At 43.1% G+C, this 23,911-nt stretch overlaps 1 protein-coding gene across 10 annotated transcripts in view; it reads left to right on the top strand.

The window, feature by feature from the left end:
* The window catches only part of NHSL1 (NHS like 1), a 247,325-nt gene that overhangs the window by 107,391 nt on the left and 116,023 nt on the right, over positions 1–23,911 (top strand). The window contains exon 1 of one of the 10 annotated variants that reach the window (XM_047860586.1): positions 2,899–3,833. The exons of 8 other annotated variants lie outside the window; for them this stretch is intronic. In XM_047860586.1, coding sequence (XP_047716542.1) covers positions 3,632–3,833 — 202 coding nt within the window. In that variant the 5' untranslated portion in view covers positions 2,899–3,631. Of the gene's footprint in view, positions 1–2,898; positions 3,834–23,911 lie in introns of those variants that run through there. One more of the 10 variants, XM_047860590.1, reaches the window with a different exon arrangement.

The following is a 23,911-nucleotide window of genomic DNA, read 5'->3' as shown; positions in this document are numbered from 1 at the left end:
GGAATATGTTAGATCGGAAGTCCAGCATAAGTGTGTGCTTACTTTGAAGGAGAGTCATGAGTCTAGTCCTTGAATGTACCTTTCTGGCTACTTGGCAGTGAATATTCCTCCAGCCCCTCTCATGAGCTTGCTCTCAGATGTGTGTAAGGATAGGAGGCACTGGAGGAAAACACAGCAGTTACCAATGACAGCATTTCATCCCTGCTATTGTGTGTATTTGTGCATACTCCAAGTAAGGTGGGTTGGAAAAGCATTCAGCAGTACTTATGGAGGGGAAAAATAGCACAAGGTTTATTTCAGAGCTTCAGGTATCTCTGAATTAAAAATGCAGCTGTAGGGGCACCCGTGTGGCTCAGTTGCGTAAGCATCCTACTGGATTTCTGCTCAGGTCATCATCTCAAGGTTCTTGAGATCGAGCCCTGTGTTGGGGCTTGTGCTGGCAGCATGGAGCTCACTTGGGATTTTCTCTCCATTCTCTCGGTCCCTCCCTTGCTGTGCTCTCACTCTCTCTCTCAAAATGAATAAATAAACTTAAAAATATATATAGCTCTAGGATGTACACATCAGGGAGGGGACAATTGTATTCTTTTAGGGGGGAAGGTCCATAGATCCTTAGAGAGTGCATACATGGATGTCAGGGATTCCTACGAATCTCTGGAATGGAAGGCAGCATTCAGGATGTTTGTATATTTTCCAGCACAATGGTCTTTTTTTTTTTAACTTTTTATTTTATATTTTGAGATTCTCAAAAGTGTCTTTGACTCTGAAAGACTTATTTGATGTTTGAACTTGAATAGGCACTGACTGGTGCTATGCATAATTATTACCATTTTTACCCTTATGAAACGAATCAAAGTAGAGGTATCATTCCAGTTTAATAGCTCAGAATGCTTGGTGATGTAGCCAGCACTCCCAGTAAGTGGCAAACCTTTGAATCCAGTGGTGTCTGACATGACCTGGTCCCCATTCCTGACCCCTCTGTGTGATATTATGTATGTCATATACCTTGTGTACCCCTGAATTTCTCCATCTGGGAATTGAGGGATTTAAACTACATGAGCCCTTGGGACACCTGGGTGGCTCAGTTGGTTAAGCAACTGACTCTTGATTTCTGCTCAGATCATGATCTCACAGGTTCATGAGTTCGAGCCCTGCATTGGGCTCCGTGCTGGCAATGCAGAGCCTCCTTGGGATTCTCTCTCTCTCGCTCTCTCGCTCTCTCCCTCCCCCCTCCCCCAACCCTCCTGTGCTCTCTCTCTTTCAAAATAAATAAACTTAAAAACAAAACAGAAAACTACATAAACTCTTGAGGACACTTTTAGCTTTTAAACTGTTTCCACAGGGCACCTGGGTGGCTCAGTCAGTTAAGCATCTGACTTTGGCTCAGGTCATGACCTCATGGTCCATGGGTTTCCAGCCCAGCGTCAGGCTCTGTGCTGACAGCTCAGAGCCTGGAGCCTGGCTAGGATTCTGTGTCTCCATCTCTCTCTGCCCTCCCCTGCTCGCATTCTGTCTGTCTCTCAAAAGTAAACATTAAAGGAAAAGAAAATTAAACTGATTCCAAATCTGTTAATTACCTGGACTGTTTTGTAGCTTTGCCCTTCAGTGCCCCAGTACCTGTTCAGTCTTGTGGTTTTCTTGGTAGTGTGAGCTGTCCATCTGAGACACGCTTCATAGCAGCTCTGTGTTTTTCTTCTACAAATGTCTCAGTCCTTGTAAACTTACAGAGCTTATAAACTTGCAGAGCATTTTTCTTAAAATCTCAGTGGGCTGCAGTACACATATGATGCAAAATCCACCTTTATAATTTTTTTTTCTTTTTTCTTTTTTAAAAAAAAAATTTTTTTTAACGTTTATTTATTTTTGAGACAGAGAGAGACAGAGCATGAACGGGGGAGGGTCAGAGAGAGGGAGACACAGAATCTGAAACAGGCTCCAGGCTCTGAGCTGTCAGCACAGAGCCTGACGCGGGGCTCGAACCCACGGACCGCGAGATCATGACCTGAGCCGAAGTCGGCCGCTTAACCGACTGAGCCACCCAGGCGCCCCTATAATTTTTTAATCAAAGCTTATTTTCTGTTGCAAGGTATTAGTTTTAATATGTTTGCTCAGTGCCCAGTAAAGGAAAGTGAGATGGACCCAGTCCTCTACTTGTTGCTTATTAGCTTACTGGGAATAACACTTGGGGGAGGGGATGCCTGACCCAAGTCGCTGTGATGCAAAGTGATAGGGACTCTTAGTGCCCCTGGGACCATGGAATTATGTTGGCTTTGGGTGAAATGCTGCACCCAGTGCATTCCAACACGTGGCTGTAGATATTTTGCTTGTCATAATTAATGGTTTTATGAGTCTCCAGGCTACAGCCTGCAGCCAAATGCTGTTAACATAGCTCTCAGATGATGGTTCTTCACGATAGCATGATCTTTCAAAGCTGGAGAGGAATGACCCCAGGGGCTGCCAGTGGGGAGGCAGAAGAGGGTCCTTGGTCTCACCCCGCACTCTGACTGCTGGTGGAAGACAGCAGAGACAGCAACAGGTGCAAGAATGGCTGCATTTCACCTTTGTTGAAAGCTGGGAAAGAAGGAATCGCAGACTCAGTTTAATTCTCTTTGGGAATACGTTTTCTTAGATGATCACATCCCTAACTCAGCCAAAGAATGCTGGATGTTTATTAAACTGTATGTTCTTCTAACCCCCCTCCTCAAAATCCTACCTTCCTAAGTGTGGTCTGATGATAAATCATCAATTCTTCTTCTTCTTCTTTTTTAAATTTCCAGAAGTCTGTATTCTGCACAGGCTTGCATTTCCGTAGCTTTGCTGGAGTTCAGAAGTTTGAGCTGCCACTGAAGTATTGACTGTGGAGAGGAGGCGGGGTTTTCTGTCTCCAATGAGGTGCCTTCAGTGTCCGGGAAGCCTATCGCCTTTCCCAGGAGCGCTTACTCTGTGATCCAAGCAATAGCCACGCAGCCTGGTTTATTGTTTGTGGAGTCCTGTGGATCCTGAGCGGTTCACGGACGGGGAGAGAGGGCAAGTGGGCGCTGTATGATTCGGTGCTGCGCTGCGACAAGGGAGCCGAACTCTTTGATTTCTCCTGGGACACCTGTGTGGGCGAAGTTTGAACGGGGCGCCCGGGTTGACCCCCGAACCTCGTTCTCCAGCCCGAGGAGCTCCCTCCGTCTGCAGCAGACGGCTGCTCCCTGCCCGTGTGGGGAAGGATGCCTGGGAGAGGAGCAGGATTACAGTATGGGATGCTAGGCATCCACCAAAGAATCGGAGTGCCTTGGTTCCGTTCTCCAAGTCCTGACAAGTGTTCCTGAAATGAACGCGTTGCTTCATTTTTAAAGTTACACCAAACCAAGTGCCGCAATGTGGCTAGGATAACAAACAACAAAAAAAGAATTTTGTTTTCTTTCTTTTCTTTTTGTTTCCTAACCCCTCATTTTCCTTTTCTTTGTAATTGGGTGACCTAGGAGCAAGCAGTCTTGCCGCATCACGCCGTGCCTGACTCCCAGCGCTGTCTGAATTAGTGGGAAGGAGCAGGTTCGTTTAAAGGACATGGAACACTTGTAAAACCCAGCGTCTGGTTTGCGGGGCTGTCCTTTGTCTGTAGTCGAGCTTGGTGTGCAAGAAGATGAAAAAGGAAGGCTCTTCAGGTTCTTTCAGACTCAAGTCAAATTCAGGGTCTCTCTCACGTGCTGTGAGTTGGATAAATTTCTCCTCCTTGTCCAGGCAGACAAAGAGGCTGTTCCGCAGTGATGGAGAGCTCTCGGTTTGTGGGCAGCAGGTGGAAGCAGATGATGAAAACTGGAATTACAGAACCCAGCCCCGAAAAGGTGATTTGATGTTTTTTGTTTGTTTGTTTTTGTTTAAATTCTTAGAAGTTTGCAATGTAGAATTCTTTTTCTATCTCTGATTCCCCTTCGTGATTTTTGGCCCCCTTAGGACTTTTTGTTTGTTTTCGTTTTGGAATTCGGTGTCATTCACATTGATTGTTTCCATGTCTAAAATAAAAGCGCTCTTCCAGCTAGATTCAGCTTGAGACGGTGTCCTCCTGAGAAGGGCGAAATAGCCGCCTTTTGTCTTCAGCACTCTTTCCCTCCGCAGATCCGCACACTCAGGTGACTTTTGTGAAAAGTTCAATGGTAAAACCACCCTCACGGAGCTCTTTTCTGAAACAGTATGCTGACAAAACTCTGGGAGTCAGGAATGGTCTGCTTGCACCTTCCTTTAAGAAGATTGATGAAGTTCATGACACTTGCAACAAACAGGTGTTAGAGTGACATCAAGGAAGCGGAACACACGAAGGGCTTGCCCTTGATACTGCGGCCAAAAGGAGTTTTTGGATTTCTTTCAAGTTCCTTTTCAGACCCGTGTTGGTCTCTGTGCCGAGGCTTGGCATGTTTTGCCTTCCTCAAGGTGAAGAAAAATATGAGCCCCAGTGGGAGAGAGGGAAATATTTCAGTATTTCTTAACACACCCCTGTTCTGTGTTTAGAGTTTCTGAGTTCTTCCTCTTAGAATGTTTACTGTAGAGACTGAACTGTTAAGCTCTAAAATGGTTTCCCCATTCAGTGCTGTGGCAGAGCCCGGTAGGGGGGCGCTATTTAAGTATTACAAAGGAGTCCAGACATTCCGCGTGATTGTGTTTTCCCTGTTTATCACATTCTTCCCGTGCCGAAAGGAACCTCGCTGGAATCTTTCAGCGACCTGTTCTTTCCCTTCTTGTAGGAAACAAAACTGCTGAAACCCGAGAGAGTAAACACAGTTAAATATGTGCCGATGGGCGCGGTGGTTCTCTTCCATGGACTCAGGATTTCACACGGCTCTTCCTCCTGTATACTGTGCGTTAAGCCATTTGTTCTTCTCTATTAAACTGTGGCACAGGAGGGACGAGTTAATGCTCTTACAAGATGTCAGTTGTTTATTATGTCAAGGAGGGGGTCAGCAGTGGTCTGCTGCCGCTGAGCCTACATATGCAGGTTTTTAGTTCAGATGGGGCATGAGTGCCACGCAGAGAAAAGGCATTGTGCTTTCTGGACAGAGTTCTGTGGTTTAGGGAGTCCACGAACTTTCCTCTTCCAAATCGGGAACGAGCTGTGGTTGTGGCAAATGGGTGGGTTGTCATGTTGGAGGCAAAAACGTTTGGAGGGTGGATACAGTCGTGTTGTGGTGGTCAGAGGGTGTAGTTTTGATCCCCTTGGCCTTTGCCAAAGGGGGTTCTTTTGTGACTGTTTTAAATCCGTCACTGTCACGTTTCTGTTAAAGATGATGCGCGCGTGAGCGTGTCGCTTCAGGATTTCTACTGGAGACGCTCCATCTAAGTTAACACTAAAGGGAAAGAGACTGTCAATTTGCATGTGTTCGTTTTAGCTGGGAAATGAAGCAAACACTGTCCACTTGACTTGTGAAAAATAATGACGTTCTTGTGGAGAACTGGGATGGCTTGTAAAGGGAGGGGGGGCTCGTTTCTGCAACAATACAGAAGATTGTGCCCTTTATCCCTTAATGTCATTGGGGATACAGTCGCCCCATGAGGAGAAATGGAGGCATGATACAGGGCATAGATTTATTCGGTTCTTGGAAATAATTGCCTGTGGGTAATATTACCATTTTTGACATATGGAGTTGGGGGGAAAGCCTTAAAGAGCTGCCTAGAGATCATAGTGGGTACGATTCTATTCTGTTTTTTACTGGCATCGGGCTTACAGAAGAAAATTGTCTCCCAAGTTTGACACGCTGTCCCAGGGGCACGTTATACCTGCCTACCCTTATTTCAAATGGCCCTTACCTTCGGAGAAATACAGAAGTGACATTTGTTTACACTTCCAGATCAAAAGAGGATAAATCTTTCAGAAAAATTATTCAGGATTAGAGTGTGTTGTTGTTGTTGTTGTTGTTGTTGTTGTTGTTGTTGTTGTTTTCCATTAGCAGCGTCCAGTACAGCTAAAACTCTAGCAAGGATTCTCCATCAGTGCTAAGAATGCCCAATGGCCATACTAGGATTTGGTTGCAGATAAATGTGCAGTGGAGACATGCTGGTCCGATGGGAATTGCATAGCAGCTTTCTTTTACTTCCTATTTGTCCGTCCAGACCACATGCTTTCCTTTCAGCCTGCTCCCCAACTCCCTTTAATCTACACAGGTTTCTAAAAACCTGCTTTCCCTGCTCCCCTCCCCCACAGACGGACGCCACCACCAGGCAGTGGCAGCTAGAGGTAGGGCAGTGTAGCTTAACAAGTTAACCTTGCTTTAGGGTAGCGTCCTGTGTCTTCCCCACCACCCCCCCACCCCCCTATGGTACCTCTGGCTGCTGGGGTGTCCAGTTATGCAGCCTTAGGGCTTTCTCCCTTCCATCCAGCAGCTGCCGCAAGGCCAGAGTGCCTGCCTGCTCCCTGGCCGCTGTCTCCAAGTCACATTCCTTTGCGCAGTTAGCCCACGGAATCCTTCCTGTCAGTGTGGTCAGTGTGTTGTATGTATGTTCATTTTCTAAAACAGTTCTTTGACGTTTCATTTCAGAAGTTCTTTTTGCAGGGAATGCCCATGCCGGATTGCTGACTAGTAACATCAAAATAAAGGTCTTAAGCAGTTAGTCTTATGGGTATCTTTCCGTACACAAACCTATTATACATTTGTAGTTTAATGTTGCCGCTTATACTCAAGAAACTTAGTATGAAACTACAGTGCCTGGAACATTTTTGGACGATGTTATTATAAGATTAGATGCTATCAATAGGTTACTTTTCCTGAGTCTAAAAAGTAACCAGAGGATACATAATCGGTATGTCCAAAGCAATCCCAACTAGGCACCTGCATGTTTTCTTTTATTCCAGCCCATGGCAAGTTTCAAAACTTAAAAACATTTGTACTCAGGAAGGTAAAAATGAATTAAGTAACAGCAGTGATCAGTTCTTATATTCTTAGTGGGATATGACCCATTACAATAGCAGATGATGTTTTGACTTAATTAGCCATAAAAATCAAGGGTGTGAATCAGTATCCTCTTGGGTATAAGTTTAGTGAATCATGAGCTGTTTTAATAGATGCCAATGTAGTAAAAAAGTGGAAGTCAGTTGTAGGTGAGACAATAGGTAGCTTTTCACATGGATCTGTGAGAGCATTTATTGAAGGAACTTCTAGTACTGCATGTGGGATGCAAAGAAATATAGCACCCAGGCTGTGAAGTCATGGAATCCATTCTTAAAAATGGAGAAGCAGATAAGACATCTAATGGGGAATTAAAGAGAAAATGCAGGATAATTGTGAAAACTGTAAAATGAATGGCTTAGATGAGAAGGTCCAGATAAAGATACTTTATCTTGAGCATTTTCATGTTTTGCATGGCCTTCTGGCTGTTAGCATTGATTCACACAACACTTAATGAGCTCCTGCTTTGTTTCCAGCACTGCGGAAGGTTCTCAAGGGAAACTAATGACTAGTATTTATTCTGTGCTCCCCCATCTTGCTCACTTACCCTTCTCTTGTCAAATAAAACCAAAAGAGGTGGAATAATAATGGGGTAGCCTCTCACTGAGCAAAGCATGTTTTGTTGTATCCCCTGCTCTGTTCAGCTGGGCAGAGGCGTGATTGATGATCCTGGTATTGGCAGGTCAGTGCATAGAGAGGGTAATTGACATGCAGAGCCTCAATTTAAACCATAGTTTCATTCTCCTCTTCAGGACTTTTATCATATGTGCTAGTAACATTACCCAATTTGAATTATTTGAATTTCAGTGTTTTTTTCCGTCCCAGGAACTACAAAAAAGAGCCAGAGAACGGGCTTGCTAGGTATCAGGGGTAATGAATAATCCATACACAAGATAATCAATTGTTGAGTGTGGGAGTTGGCTGTGTTTAAAGTAATTTCATCCCAGTGTCCTCCCTAGTAAAATAGTTGGCAGAAAACAGGATCCTTATTCATAATTAGATTAGCAATGATTTCAGCTATCACAATGGGGGGGGGGGGCGGGGAGAGGCACAAAAGGCCAAAAGCAGCAAGGTCAAGATCCTGTTTCCATGTAAACAGCTGTGACTTATTTTTGATCATAAAATCTTTAAAATTGTGGGATTTAAGGACATTTTCTTCACGGCATTAAAGAAACCTAAAAAGTATTGGCAAATATTGCTAAAGTAGCCCCCCTGCATTTGAGAGTAAAACTAGATAAGTAAGTAATATTTCTTTTGAGGGTCACTAGGTACATTGGAAGAATAGCTAAATGGAGTTCATCGTGGTGTCTTAATAAAAGAGATGAGCAGAATATTCTCAGTGCAGTAACTGTAATGTTTCCCTTCTTTCTACTGAAACTGACATTCTGTGAAAGAGACGAATAGTGAGTGCCACTTAATATTTTATCTGGTTCACTGAGACTGCCCTTTGTTGACCTTTGATTATTTTTTCTTTTGAAGTTGGGAATCTCTGTTGTCTTGCTGCCTTGTTTTATTGCAAACATGATCTTATTTGTTATTAAATTGGTGAAATTCTGTTGAAATGGTGTTTTATCTAATATCCTCTATTGTCTTAAAAATCTGTTGATTTGTTTTGAGAATTAGACACTTACTTAGATTATTAGAAAGTATTAAAAGAAGTAACTTTGGGGCGCCTGGAGGGCTCAGTCGGTTAAGCGTCTGACTTCAGCTCAGGTCATGATCTCGAGGTTCTCGAGTTCGAGCCCCGTGTTGGGCCCTGTGCTGACAGCTCAGAGCCTGGAGCCTGCTTCGCATTCTGAGTCTCCCTCTCTCTGCCACTCCCCCACTCATGCTCTGTCTCTCTCAGAAATAAAAATAAAAATGTTTAAAAAAAAAAAAGTAACTTATTGTCAGAGCATTCATTTGGAAGTTTGTAACCTGTGTTCTTCTTCACTGACATGCCTTTACTCGGTTTTGAAAACTTTTTTGAAATTGTTCTTTTCCAACAGTTGTTTTTTAAAATAATTTCAGAAGACCCTATGCATTAATTAGTGTTAGTTTTTATAAGCCTCTTACAATTACCGTAGAATGTGTTATATTTCTACGTAATTTCAAGGGTTTTTGGTTTAACCATAATATTTTCTATCAAAGTTTTAAATAAAGTGTTTTTTAATGACACTATTTCCTATGAAACACTTCCGTCAATTCCAGTCGTATCAGTTTTAAATTCCTCAAGGTCTTTTGTATCTGCAGCCTCTTGTCCATCCAAACTATTCAGGCCTGCTCTGCTCTCACCTTGCCTTCTGAGTGGCCTTCTACTCCTTGTTATCTTCACTCTGGTCCCCCTTTGAGCCATCTGTAAGTCTTGAGTCTACACTGTAGTCAGAGTGATCTTGCCCAAATGCAAATATAATTGGCTCACTCTTCTGTTGCACTCCATTGCCTACAAAATAAAGCCTATCTTACTTAATGGAGTGTGGGCCCTGCGCCCTCTGCCCCCCCCCTCCCTCCCCTGCCCTTTTTTAACTCCCCCAGTAGCAAATGGATGCATTGCTCTTTGCACAGCCCTACCGTGTATCTCCTGCTCCCTGGGCCATCATGCTCCAGTCCCCGCCCCTGCCTGCTGGCTTCCTGCTGGACCTTCTCTGCTTTCTTTAGAACTCCGCGAAGCCTTCCCTAGTTCTCAAAGGGTAGAGCTGATTATTCCCTTCTCTGTGTGATTTCTCCACCTTCTATGTACCTTGGTAATTATGTTTATTATATACTAGATTGTACTTATAGCTTATGTGTCTGTGTCTTTAGCTAGACTGAACACTTTTAGGACAGAGACCAAGTCTGATTTATCCATTTTATCCCCCAGGCTAAGTGCTCAATAAACGATTGCTGACCGGGTGAACATAACTCATCTGGGATCCTGTTAATAGTGCTGTTTGCACAGGGCACCGTGCCGAACGAGGCGGGGGGGGGGGGGGGGTCATAGGTAGCCCTGTGTGCTCACTTTGTCCAATATACTGATGACTGTAACCTCACAAGTGCTCCCAACTCTGAAGTTTCTTTAAAAAAAATTTTTTTTTTTTACATTTATTTATTTTTGAGAGACAGAGACAGAGCATAAGCAGGGGAGGGGCAGAGAGAGAGGGAGACACAGAATCCGAAGCAGGCTTCAGGCTCCGAGCTGTCAGCACAGAGCCTGACGCGGGGATCGACCCCACGAACTGTGAGGTCATGACCTGAGCCGAAGTCGGACGCTTAACCGACTGAGCCACCCAGGCGCCCCCTGACTCTGAAGTTTCTTGAGTATCGCAAAAGAGAGGGTTCACTTTGGGGGAGCATAATTTTGGTGGCAGTCTTCCGTTTCCTGTTGCTCACTCAAACTGTGTGTGAATCAAATACTTTGTAGAAACGTTTGATCACGAGTGTTTGCACCTCCAGGGAAGCTGGCTTAGCAAACAGAGATGAGGTAGGAGACCGGCTGATGCGTGTCGACACGGCGAGGCAGCAGCGTGCTCGTGCGGTTCTTTCTCGACCGGTTCCTCCGCTTCCACCCTTGCTCTCCCTGTCTCTGGCCTCCCCCGACCCCAAGGAAGGCTAATCTTGATGGAGCAGCCTCAGTGATCTTGCAAAACATCAGCCATAAGTCATGTCATGCAACCCTTGTGTGGTTTTCCTTCTCAGCGAGTTTGATAGTCTCCACAGTGTGCGGGAAGTTCCTCCGCGGTCTGCCTCCCTCACTCCACGGCTCCCCCAGCGGCACCTTTGAGTCACATCAGGACCCTTGCTGTTGAGAGCAGGCCATGAGGTTGACCTTCCCTTCACCCAGCTATGCCCCTTTGACCGTTCCCTCTCCTCTTTCAGATATTTGCTCAAGAGCCATCTCCATGGCCCTGTTTAAAGTTGTCACATCTTACCCTCCTCTTAGCCTTTCTAGCCCCATCTCTATTTTTCTCCAAAGCACTTACCACCATCTAACATACTATATGCTTTATGTACAGCTGACCCTTGAACAAGACAAGGGTGATGGGCACTGACCCCTATGCAGTCAAAAATCCCCATATAACGTTTGACTCGCCGAAAACTTAACTACTAACTAAGACGGCTGCTATTGACCGGAAACCTTACCGATAAGCTAAGGAATTGATGAACATATTTTGTATATTCTGTGCATTGTATGTTGTATTCTTACCTAAGCTAGAGAAAAGAAAATGCTGAGAAATTTATAAGGAAGAGAAAATACATTTATAGTCCTGTACTGTATTTATTGGAAAAATTCGTGTATAAACAGACCTGCATGGGTCAAACTCTGTTCGAGGGTAACTGTCTTTATTTTCAGTACTGTCTCCTAATGCTAGAACTTAACCTCTAAGATAGGAGAGGTTTTTGTATGTTTTGGTAAGCAGTATTTCCCCAAGCCTGGCACAGGGTAGGTATTCAGTAAAGTTTAGTGGAAAGAGAGAATGGTGCATGGAGCACTGAGTCGGGAAATCTAATAGTTCTGGTTCTGTCACTTGCTCATAATATGACCTGGAACAAGTCACATCATCTGTTTAAACTCTAGTTTTCATTTTTGTAAAATGGGATAATACCTAGTCATCATACGTGTGGGTAGGAGGTGCAGCTTATTTATTGAATAAATGAGTTTATGTTTTATTGATACTGTATCAGCTTACCGTAGGTTGGATCTGGTTGTACTAAATGATACTGTCGAAGAGGTTGGCAATTATCGATAGTCAATTAAGCCAAAAGATGTAGTTATACTAGTGTAGAATGTACTATTCTGTAGAATTCTCAGTGTAGAAATACGTGTTTTTAAATCGAGTTTTCTAGAAAGTTTATTTATTTATTTTTGAAGGGCGGGCAAGGGAAAAGGAAGTGAATCTGACTGTGTAGAGCCTGGTATGGGGCTCAAACTCACCAACCATGAGATCATGACCTGAGCTGAAGCTGGACACTTAACCAACTGAGCCACCCCTAGAAATAAGTGCTTTTACAGTACTTGTATAACTCAGACAACCCACCTGGAAGCTGTCATCTCCGTTACATAATCCTTCAGGTATTAGGTACCACAGTTTTGATGTCAAATCCTGAAATGGTTAAAATACTCAATTGAACGTCATGTGTAGATCAGTCCCACTGCCTATAAGCATCTAATGAGGGCTTGCCATGGCTAGACACTATTAATAACACGTTACATGAGAAAACTCATTTAATAAATATTGTCTGGATACCATAAGTATCAGATAATAGCGTGATAAGCAAGGAAGGGTCACTAGGGAGTACTGAAAACCGGGCAGAGAAACAGAGGTGGTGAGACAGGGAATCGAGTGTAATTCTTCAGAAAGAGAAAGGATGTTGACAGCACGTGGGGTATCTTGAGGTCTTGGACCCAGTATCTTTGGGTTCAAAGGTACAGGCTCTGCTGTGAGACTCTTTAGGCATGTGTGTCATACCTTACCTGAATTTGAAGCTCCTTGAGGTCTATTCTCTGTCTTATCCAGTGTCTTGCACTTTGCAAGAGTAGGTATTTGTTGTGTGAACATATGGTCGGGCAATGTTAAGGGGAAACTGCTTGGTTATGGCACACAGAATGGATTTGAGCGGCGTAGAGCCTGAGAAGCGACAAAGTGCTGAGCACTTGGAAGCAATTATATAGGCACATGAGTTATGGATAGTTATGGAGCTACAGATTTTCGTGTGAGGCTTTCTTTATTAAGGGAAGTCCCAGGATTTAAGACTTATGTTGGTGTCGCATAGCATCAGTGATTTTTGTAGTTATGGTTATGTGTTTTCTCGCTTTACAAAATGTGGGTAGTCTTCACATTGCGTGTCTAATCTTCCTAATTAAAGATGATATTTATGGTGACCACTATCTTAATAAATGTGATCGGAAAACTAACATATAACCAGCATACATATTGTTTGTATACAGAGCCATGCGTGTGTGACGCTGGGAGGCTGGAAGCTGGTTGTAGTGATCTGTGGTCTGCCCCTCTTCAGCTCTAGTAAACCTTTCTCTTCTGTACCACCAAATTTGGCATCCCAGATTGTTCTCTGTCATTTATGGCTGAAATTCGATGAATGACTAGTCATCAGAGACATTATACCAGCAATTATTTATTTAGTTCTTGCTGGAACCCATCACCATGCCAGTTGCACAATATTTTGGCTACGTAAATATATATGATGCATGGTGGGCGCTTGCCTATCAGGTGTCTGAGACAGTCGCCCTTGAAGGATTTGTTAGCCAGTGTTCCCAGCTAGTGCTCCCCCTGAGCCAGTACTACCCTTTGCTAGACTCATTCCCACGATCTGGGTTTGTCTTATGGATTCTTGTGTTTTGAGAGCTTCTATTGCCAGGTAGGCTTGATAGAGAACAACGCCTTGGGAGAGCCCCATGGAGGAGCAAGCCTCTCTCAGATTCCAGGAGAAAATGGCTTGAATTGTGAGTAACCTGGAATGACCCTGCACACAGGGCCTTCCCTAGAGCAGGCACTCATTAAGTGCCATTTTCATGCCCTACTACTTTTGAAAAAGAGTGTGTTGGGGGCGGGACTGAGTGGCAGATAATGGGAGAAGGTGGCAGTAGACTGGAGGAGGGAAGGAGATGGGATAAATAATAAGGCAAGAGGAGCTAATGAGTCTCCATACTTCTCCATGCTGCCTTCCCTGTGCTAACAGTTTTCTGATCCGGTCTTCTAAAGCGGTAAAGTAACGGTAGTCTGCTGGGACTCGGTCAAGTTCCTGGATATGCTGTTTGCACAACTACTTGTACACTTGTAGTATATTGAGGTTGTTTTCAAGATACAGCTTAATAAAGTTTGTATGTGTGGTTGAAAGGGTGTGGAACAAGGACAAAGGCTAATGTATTCACTGGTTAAAATAATTTTAGTGGCGCATGTAAATTATCTGATTTGGGTTCAATGTATGTTTATCCTTCTCGAAGAAAAGCCCATTTGCAAGTGAAAGCCACCAGCAGTTGAGATTTCCATAAACCGTATCACTCGATTTTTGTCTTTTCAGTAAACTTTAAAAGAGAGAGTAAGAGTAAATATATTTTACTGTTGATACGGTTCCCTTGCCCCTATTCCCGAAGGTTCTCGTTTACTTTGTAACTGGAAACGCCTCAGCTAAAGTAGAAACTGGGTGTCGGGTGTTTCTGGATTACATTTTGAGATAAACCAGAATTCCTACCTGAACACAGGCGTGTCCTGCTTCGGTCTTGATTGGTTGGGGATTCTTTTACAAAGCATACAAAAGACAGTTTGTGAATTTGTCTTGGTGGGTGGTTGTGGCTGGTGTTGGCTTGGTCGCTGTGGTCATTTTGACCAGTAGTTATTTATTTACGTAGTTTTTTTTTCACCAACAGAAAGTACCTAGAGTGCTTTGACTTCCTGGGAAAGGAACTTTGACTTTTACCTTAAAGTAATTTTATTGCAGAGTTAATCAATATCCTTTATTCCTGCTATAAAAATATCTTTTAACCGTTTTTCTTTTTAGCTGGCCGTCCCATTATTTGTCCTCAGGTATGAATGCCTGAATGTTGTTCTGTCCTAAGGATCCCACTTCTGTTTGATTTGTAAGGAGTCTTTGAGACATCCGGTTGCATTTGGGGCATTCTGATGGGCTACTGATGTTTTCTGAATCTGGCAACGTTGGGATTTTTCTCCGTTAACATTCCTTCGGATCATCAGACCTTGGTTACATCCCACGCACTGGGGTATGTGTTAGTTTATCCACTTGACCTGGGTGCTTAAGTCACTGTAACGACGGAAAGGTCACAGAGCTAGTTTTAGAGATCTTGAAGGTTCTGCGTCAACTCCGACTAACAGAGGTCAGAACAGAAATCAAATTAGTAACATTTCCTCAAATTTCTGAGCAAGTTGAGCCAGGTTGCTCTATAACAAATGCTTGTTTGGGATGGAATAAAGAATCTTCTACAGTAGAACTATAGTATGAATGTCTTGAGTTTTTCAGTGCCAGAAAAATTTAATTACAGTTGACTTTAAAAAAAAAATTTTTTTTTTAAATCTTTATTTATTTTTGAGAGAGAGACAGAGTGTGAGCAGGGGAGGAGCAGAGAGAGAGGGAGACACAGAATCCGAAGCAGGCTCCAGGCCCTGAGCTGTCAGCACAGAGCCCGACGCAGGGCTGGAACTGACGAATTGTGAGATCGTGACCTGAGCCGAAGTCGGACCCTCAACCGACCGAGCCACCCAGGTGCCCCCAGTTGACTTTTAATTTTTTTATTTTAATTTTTTTAATGCTTTATTTTATTTTACTTATTTTTTTGAGAGAGAGACAGAGCACGAGCGGGGGAGGGGCCGAGAGAGAGGGAGACACAGAACCCGAAGCAGGCTCCAGGCTCTGAGCTGTCAGCACAGAGTGCGATGTGGGGCTTGAACCCACAAATGGCAAGATAATGACCTGAGCTGAAGTCGGATGCTTAACCGACTGAACCACCCAGGCGCCCCTATAGTTGACTTTTTGTCAATGACTCTCAAAATTTTGCCCGTGTCCACAATAATAAGTACACTTTAGATTGGTTTATAGTCCACACATTGTGTATACATTTGACCCTTGAACGACATGGGTTTGAATTGCATGGACCCTCTTATACATGGATTTTTCCCCAATAGTTACAGTACAGTACTGTAAATGTATTTTCTCTTACTTATGTTTTTCTTAATAATATTTTCTTTTTTTCTAGCTTACTATGATGTAAGAATATAGCGTATAATACATACAACATATGAAATATAGGGGTTAATCGACTTTATGTCGTTAAGTCTTCCAGTCAACAGTAGGCTGTTTAGTAGTTAAGTTATTGGGGAATTCAAAAGTTACACACAGATTTTCAACTGTGCAGAATGGGGAACGAGGGAAGGAGTTGGTGCGCCTAGCTCCCATGTTATTCAAGAGTCAACTGAACACACACACACACACACACACACACACACACAAAATGAAGCAGAAGTTTTGTGAAGCTACTTCATTGTCACATGACTCCATGCAACAATTTTCTCTTCTGTTTTATTCTTTTTTTTTTAACTTTATTAATTCATTTAGAGAGAGAGAGAGAGCACACAAGCAGGGGAAGGGCAGGGAGAGAGAGGGAGGGAGGGAGGGAGGGAGGGGGAGAGAGAGAGAGAGAGAGAGAGAGAGAGAGAGAGAGAGAGAAAGAATCCTAACGGTGCAGGGCCCAACTTGGGGCTCGAACTCACAAACCTTGAGATTATGACCTGAGCTGAAATCAAGAGTCAGAAACTTAACCGACTGAGCCACCCAGGTGCCCCTTATTGTTTTATTAGGCAGAAAACGTCAGTCCTCACCTACCGAAGTGATGTTGTGACTCCCTTATTATATCATAGCCTTCAATGGGTAGAGCACTGCTTTCAGTAGACTTCACTTCCTTGGGTAGGTTCTTAATATTCTTGTGTACCAGGTCACTCCTTCACAATGTTTAAGAGTGACAAACTAGGATGGCGTTTCTGTGAATAATCCATGGTCATTTCAATCTTGTAGAAGGGTCTCGCACCTCTGAAGTGTCTTGAGATGCAATGTAGATTTGTGGTGCGTCTCAGCAATCATCTGCTCTGAGGACTGACTTACAGTCATGAGCATGTAAGCGTTCCCCATGGCAAGTTCTCTTCTAGGTTGACCTCTGGGCCCCTCTCCCATAAGGGGAAATGCTTAAAAATTAGGCGGGATTGAGTAATTTCCAGTGTAACCCTTGTTGCCTGATGGAGCACAGTGTCACAGAGCTTGCGTTCGGCAGATTATGTGCACCTGCTAACCGACCCAGGGGAAAGCTCATGAATAGCAATGTCTGAAGAATTTCTGCCTTGTTCTGGGGATTTTTCTATCATTATGCTTACTGGCCTACTGTCTGTCCCCCTTAGAGGAAAATCAGTTGAGAAGTTGCGTCCATTTAAGTTCCCTTTCCAATTGTTGGACTCTGGCCTGTATGTGTCAGATATCTGATGTCTAATTGGAGGGAGAACTCATTTCCTTTGAAACATAAGGTTATTGTAGAAAAAGAAAAAAACAACAACAGAAAACAACAACTGGTAATTGGTTAGAGATACTTTTCTAATATGGACTACATGTTAGCTGATATAAAATGTTAGAGGAATATGCCTTTTATTTATTTGTGTTTTCATATAATAGAAGCCTGCCTCATTCATCTTTCAGGATCTTATTTTTTATTTTTTAATTTTTTAAATGTTTATTTATTTATTTTGAGAGAGAGAGAGAGTATGAGTGGTGGAGGGGCAGGGAGGGAGAGAAATCCCAAGCAGGCTCCACACTGACAGCACAGAGCCCAGTGCGGGGCTCAATCCCACGAATTGTGAGATCACGACCTCAGTCGAAATCAAAGAGTCAGACGCTCGACCGACTGAGCCACCCAGGTGCCCCTCATCTTTCAGAATTAGCAATATTTTCTTATGAATGTTGTTCTAAAGCATACTCTGCAGATAGAGTCTCTTTGCAGGTTATGGTTGACACGGTATTCAGACGTGTATGGTCTCATTCCATTGTTATGACAGTCCTGTGAGATGGGCAGAAGAGGTGACATTATCCTCTTTGGTGGCAAGAAAACAGTCTCTGAAAGACGAAGTGACTTACCTGATGCCATATAGATAATGTATAGATTGGGTCTGAGTCCACTTCTTGTGACATGGTCACACTCTTTCCATGACACCGTGCAGTGTCTCTGCTCAATCCCCACGGCACAGTTGAACCTTGCTTTGAGGCTTCGGGCGTCCCTGTGAATCGTCACTGAATGGGTAAGAACCTGGTGATGCTCCCTGGTGGATGCTGAGATGAGTAAGATCTTTGCCTTGGCACAAAGGGGTCTCCACTGCCTGCTGCTTGTGCCACCTCTGCTGGAAGGCTGTCAGCTCTCTTTCCCCGTGTAGTTGTGCCTGCCTCTTGTCCTCACCACGCTCTGACTTGGTATTTCTAATTTGTTACCCTGTGTGGAGGGTCGGGGCGATCCGATTTATTGCAACAGGGCTGGTGAAAAAATTATAATAAGATCTTGAGCCATAATCCCGTGAGTGATGCTCTCTGGTCAGAGACCATTTTGGCTTCTTGACTTCTTGACCGGATGTTGAGTGGGTGAGTTTGTCAGAAAAGTGATCTCTTGATAAGTAGGATGTAACTGTAATAGGTAAATAAGTTTTTTCCATGTTTATCTTTTGTTGGCTTTTCTTCTCAGGACAGTTGAATGAAGCACGTGTTTGCATGAATGTTATGAAATTGTGACTTAGGCCATCCCGGTTCTTTTTGTAAATGCTAGATTTTAAACACTTCTGTAAAACCACTGTGAGTTTTCAACGAGGATCACCGCACTGTTTCACGTAATAAACAAGTGTAGCTTTGCCGCTTTTAAGCTTTGGTTTCACCATCAGCCACTTTCTCTAATAACGTGTTATGTTCTCCCTCTCCTCTCCCTCCCCTCTCTTCGTTCCGCTGATATTTGGACACCAGGTATATGCTCGTGTGTTTCATATGGTTAAAATTGCCTCCCCATATCGTCAATTCCATATCTTCACATCATCTGCTTCAAAAAAATTAAAAAAGATACTGAAGATGAGACCGTATTCCTGTGACTGAAACCACTTCTTCTCCACTGAGTATTTTTAGTCAAACACTTTAAGTGACATTTGATCCTCATTAACACAAATGGGAATGATGTAAACTGGGACTGAAAAAACTGGTCTGACTCTGTCTTTTCTGCGAATTTCTTCCTTCCTTCCTTCCTTCCTTTCTTTCTTTCTTTCTTTCTTCCTTTCTTTCTTTCTTTCATGTTTGTTTTTGAGAAAGAGAGAGAGGGGGTGTGGGTAGGGGAGGGTCACAGAGAGAGGGAGACACAGAATCTGAAGCAGGCTGCAGGCTCCAAGCTGTCAGCACAGAGCCAATGCGGGGCTAGAACTCACGAACCGTAAGATCAAGACCTGAGCCAAAGTCGGATGCCTAACCGACTGAGCCACCCAGGTGCCCCTGAATTTCTTTTTTTTTTAAATTTTTTTCATGTTTATTTATTTATTTTTATTAAAAAAAAATTTTTTTTTAACATTTATTCATTTTTGAGACAGAGAGACAGAGCATGAACAGGGGAAGGTCAGAGAGAGAGGGAGACACAGAATCTGAAACAGGCTCCAGGCTCTGAGCTGTCAGCACAGAGCCCGACGCGGGGCTCGAACTCACGGACCGCGAGATCATGACCCGAGCCGAAGTCGGGCGCCCAACTGACTGAGCCACCCAGGCGCCCCGTCATGTTTATTTATTTTTTAGAGAGATAGAGAGAGTGAGTACATGTGCACAAGCAGGGGAGGGGCGGGGGGGGGCAGAGAGAGAGAGAGAGAGAGAGAGAGAGAGAGAGAGAGAGACAGACAGAGGATCCCAAGCAGGCTTCACGCTGTCAGCCCAGAGACCAATATGGGACTCGAACTCAAGAACCATGAGATCATGACCTGAACTGAAGTCGGATGCCCAACCCACTGAGCCACCCAGGCGTCCTCTGTGAATTTCTTAATAAACCAGTAATATCCCAAATACCCAGAATTAACATGATCTTTGAATAGTCTATGTTGAAATGTTGCAGTCCTCATTTTGCACCCTAGGCCCACAGTAGTAGCTCATTGAATATATAGGAGAGCTCCAAAAATGTTGAGATGCAATTTGAGTAAGTTGAAAGTAGAGTTTAAAAAGCAAATGTTTTTTTTTCCCCTGTGACTCAAGAAACGAGGCTCAGAGAAAAGTAACAATTTCAAGAAGCACTGTTAGCCTTTCTCTCATTTTCCAAACATTAGAGAATTAATAAAAGAGGCTCACTCCTGATATCAAAAGCTCTGGATACCCAATAGAGTTATGCTGTGTTTTGGTTGTAAAAGTCTCAGAGATAATAATTATAAAGATGTTTTTCTTTTCAGATAAAGTGACATTTCGAATAAGTCTGTTTTGTGAATACCTGATTAGAAAAGCCAGCTGGGGCAATTGTTTAGAGGCAGTGACCACATGGTTTCCTCTCTCAGTGTCATTTAAGAGCATTTTAGTAAATATTTGTATATAGTCTCTGAATTGGAGCTATGAAGGATCCAAGTAGAGTTACCTTCACAAAACAAGACTAACCTGTTAGGGGCCGGTGGAGCCCTTTCTCCTCTCTTCAGTGGTTTTCAGATTGTGTTCCTGTCTTTTCTTTAATTTTGACCTTCCTGACCCCTCTGGGAAGGTCAAGCAGCAGATTCCTTTGCTGACCTTCCAGAACACTTTTGGGAAGCTTTTCCTTCAATGTATCCCACAGAAAGTTTTCTTAAATGGATATGCAGCAAATGAGCAACTTGTGAAGGATGGAAAAGACATCTGAAAACGGGGTCTCTGGTGTCACTTTTATTCTACTCACAAAAATAAAATTCATTCGGCTTTCAAAGAATTGAAGGAAAAAAACCAAACCAAACTCAACCCCCCCCCCCAGCCTCCCAGCCCCCCCCAAAACCCCACAAAAGACAAACGGAAAACCCCAAGGGCCCTGGGCTGTAGCCTTTCTTTTGCATGAAGTGAAGTGCTCAGAGAAAGTCGAATCACTTAATAGAGCTGTCAGAAGCACATCTGCCTGAAAATAAGTGCTTTTTCAAACTTTAAATGTAGTATTCTATTTCTGACATACAACTTTTTTTTCCTCTTGAGGGGCTGTGGATTTATTATCATTAATAGCTGAGTTTGCAGAGGTGCGTGAAATAAAAATAGAACACAAATGCCAGCCATTACCATCAACAGAATCGTAGGTGACTTCTGGTAGGGCTTAACTTTACTGATGTCAAGCAAAGAAGGGAGGGAGAGAGAGGGAGAGGGACACACTGGCAAGGAGGGAATGAAGGAGGAAGGAGGAAAAGAGAAAGAGGTAAAACAAAAACAAAAAACGGAAAAGGCTGTTTAGCATGATCAAAGAGGAGGATCAGAAAAGAGCTGTTTCTGTGGTTTGCTCTGTTCTCTGCGGATCTTGTAACTCTGTGATTATCATGCACCGCCACCCTGAAATTGGTCTGCCGATTTGAAAATCATTTTCTTGCTTATTTTTAGACTCCTCTAAGGACAGGGAAAGGACTTGAAGGAGCCTAAATCGTGTGGTTTCCTCAAACCATTACTGTTGTAAATCCTATGGGTCCCGAAATAACTTGGCTATTCCTGAAGTTTCAAACTGCCTGACCGCTCAGAAGTTCTTGGCGGTTGAAAGGGAAGTGATTAGCCCCTTCCTTTAAGCCTTGTCACCAAGGTTTAAGTGGGTCAAAAGTTGGAGAACGTGAGTTCAGAAATAAACTACCTTTTTATGGAAATCTTCTAGTTCATTACAGAACTTTGAGTTTTTCAGATACACAGTGGGCTTCAAAATAAAGTATTTTAAATTTGTAAGTCTTAAGTGAACTTCAATATTAGAGTATTTCGTTATCTGTGCAGAAATTATCAGGAGCCTAGACATTTTAACTTGACACATCTTCCTTTTAGTTTTTATCTGTTTACTTGATGATTAAAGGTAACGACAGCCCAGTTACTCTCTATGGTTATGGGCTTATGTTTTATTAACAAGGAAATTGTGGCAGAACTCGTGTTCCTCTTGTTTGGCTGGTTCATGATCTTGAGTAATTCTGATTTGTAGACTGACTTCTCCAGGCTGATTTAGGAGGGTAATTTCGCGAGTGGAAGAGTTACACCTGTTTCTGTGGCTGGCGGTTGGTGATTGTTGTAACTTCCTCAGATTACTCAGATGCTTAGGGGAAAAGGATACAACTGACCTCCCTCTTTTTAGGGTTTTCGTTTGTTTGCTTTTTGTTTTTAGAGGGGTTTTCATCGATATGTGTATTTTGGGAGTCTCACATTGACGAACTATGTGGTAGGAAAGGATATGAGGATATTTATACGCGCTCTAAACTTAGACTCTTCAAAATATGCACATATTAGGCATATTGGTAATGGCAGAGCATTACGAAAATTAATTTTAGACTCTAGGGGTTTTATTTTTCTCCTGTAATACGTTTCCTAATAAGCTCACTAAGAAAGGGGATTTGGGGTCATTATTATGACATCGTTTTGGGATCCTCCCTCCAGCTGGACACACTGACTTCAATGTTCTTGTATGGATATTTTCAAAAATATTTTTTTTTCTTTTCCACTTCCATCATCCTTCAAACATTTAATTAGGCTGAAGGAGAATAGGAAAAACTGCTTTCTGAGTTTGTTGGAGAACCTGTCTTGAGAGAGAATGTTTTTTTTGTTTGTGGGTTTGAAAAGGAGGCCGCGGGGCACCCTGGGTGGCTCAGTTGGTTGGACGTCTGACTTCAGCTCAGGTCACGATCTCGCGGTCTGTGAGTTCGAGCCCCCCGTCGGGCTATGTGCTGACAGCTCAGAGCCTGGAGCCTGCTTCGGATTCTGTGTCTCCCTCTCTCTCTCTGCCCCTCCCACGCTCGTGCTCTCTCTCTCTCAAAAATAAGTAAACATTAAATAAAAAAAAAAAGAGGCCTCTTTAGACTATTAGTCTTTTTTGTTTTTTTAAAATTTTTATTGAGACGTAATTGACATATAGCATTAGTTTTAGGTATACAACATAATGATTTGATATTTGTGTATACTGTGATAGACTATTAAAGAAATGATGATTTTATAAAAATTCCACCATAGATTTAACTATTAATGATCAGTAACTATTATTTAATAATGAGTTTCAATATAGTTATATGTAGGGAAAATAGTATCTATTTAATTTTTTAAATATTTTTTTAATCTTTACTTGTTTTTGAGAGAGAGACAGAGTGTGAGCAGGGCAGGAGCAGAGAGAGAGGGAGCCACAGAATCCGAAGCAGGCTCCAGGCCCTGAGCTGTCAGCACAGAGCCCAACACGGTGCTCGAACTCACGAACTATGAGATCATGACCTGAGCCAAAGTCAGATGCTCAACCGACTGAGCCACCCAGGCGCCCCAGTATCAATTTAATTTTAAGGACTATGTTAAATTTTTTAATGATGTCTCATAGGAATCATTATGCTACAGGATATATATCTCATCTAAGTTTTATACACTTTCCACTAACATTTTGCTTTTGGACAAAATATTAACGTGATAATAATTTTGATTTATGCTACGAACGTTGATCACTTATTCTGTTTCAGGTATCCCACAGGGCATTACGGATTAAGTGAAAATGAGCAAGTCTCTGCTTTGAGGACCTTTCATTTTAGGTGGGCAGGTGGAATTGAGACACTATGATAGCTGCATAGATAAAGTGCCCTGATGACTTAGTGCAAAGAGAGATTGATTCTGCTGGAGGAGAGGAGCATGATCAAAGGAGGCTTCAGGGAAGTGAAAAACAGGCTGTGGAAGAGGGGGCTGCGTTTAAATTTTTTTTTTTTAACGTTTATTTATTTTTGAGACAGAGAGAGACAGAGCATGAACGGGGGAGGGTCAGAGAGAGGGAGACACAGAATCCGAAACAGGCTCCAGGCTCTGAGCTGTCAGCACAGAGCCCGACGCGGGGCTTGAACCCACGGACCGCGAGATCACGACCTGAGCCAAAGTTGGCCGCTTAACCGACTGAGCCACCCAGGCGCCCCGGGGCTGCATTTTAGATGAAGGAAATGATGGCCTGATCAAAGACAGTGGAGGTATGAGACCATACGAAGTATGCACAAAGCCTGCCGACAGGGCCCCTGAGCGGGGATATGACCAGAAAATTTGGGGAAAAGAATGGACTCCCAAGTGTCAACCCTTTTACTTTACTGCTAGATGAGGAGCACGGGGTTTATCCATACCTTGTATTTTTCACATAAGTGGAATCATCATCATCATCATCATTTTCCTAAAGGAGAGAATAGAGCAGATGAAGCTCTTTCGGAGAGAGGTAGTTAGTATGAAGGTGAATGAAGAGGTCAGATTTAGAAAGAAGAAATAAACGATTATAAGGCATCAAGGAGTGTTGTAGCTTGAAGAAACATCTCAGCCATGGGTGGTACCCTTGG

The sequence above is a fragment of the Prionailurus viverrinus genome, chromosome B2 (assembly GCF_022837055.1).
Source record: "Prionailurus viverrinus isolate Anna chromosome B2, UM_Priviv_1.0, whole genome shotgun sequence".
In the NCBI taxonomy this organism is placed as follows: Eukaryota; Metazoa; Chordata; class Mammalia; order Carnivora; family Felidae; genus Prionailurus; species Prionailurus viverrinus.
This window is presented reverse-complemented; position numbering and strand designations above follow the sequence as displayed.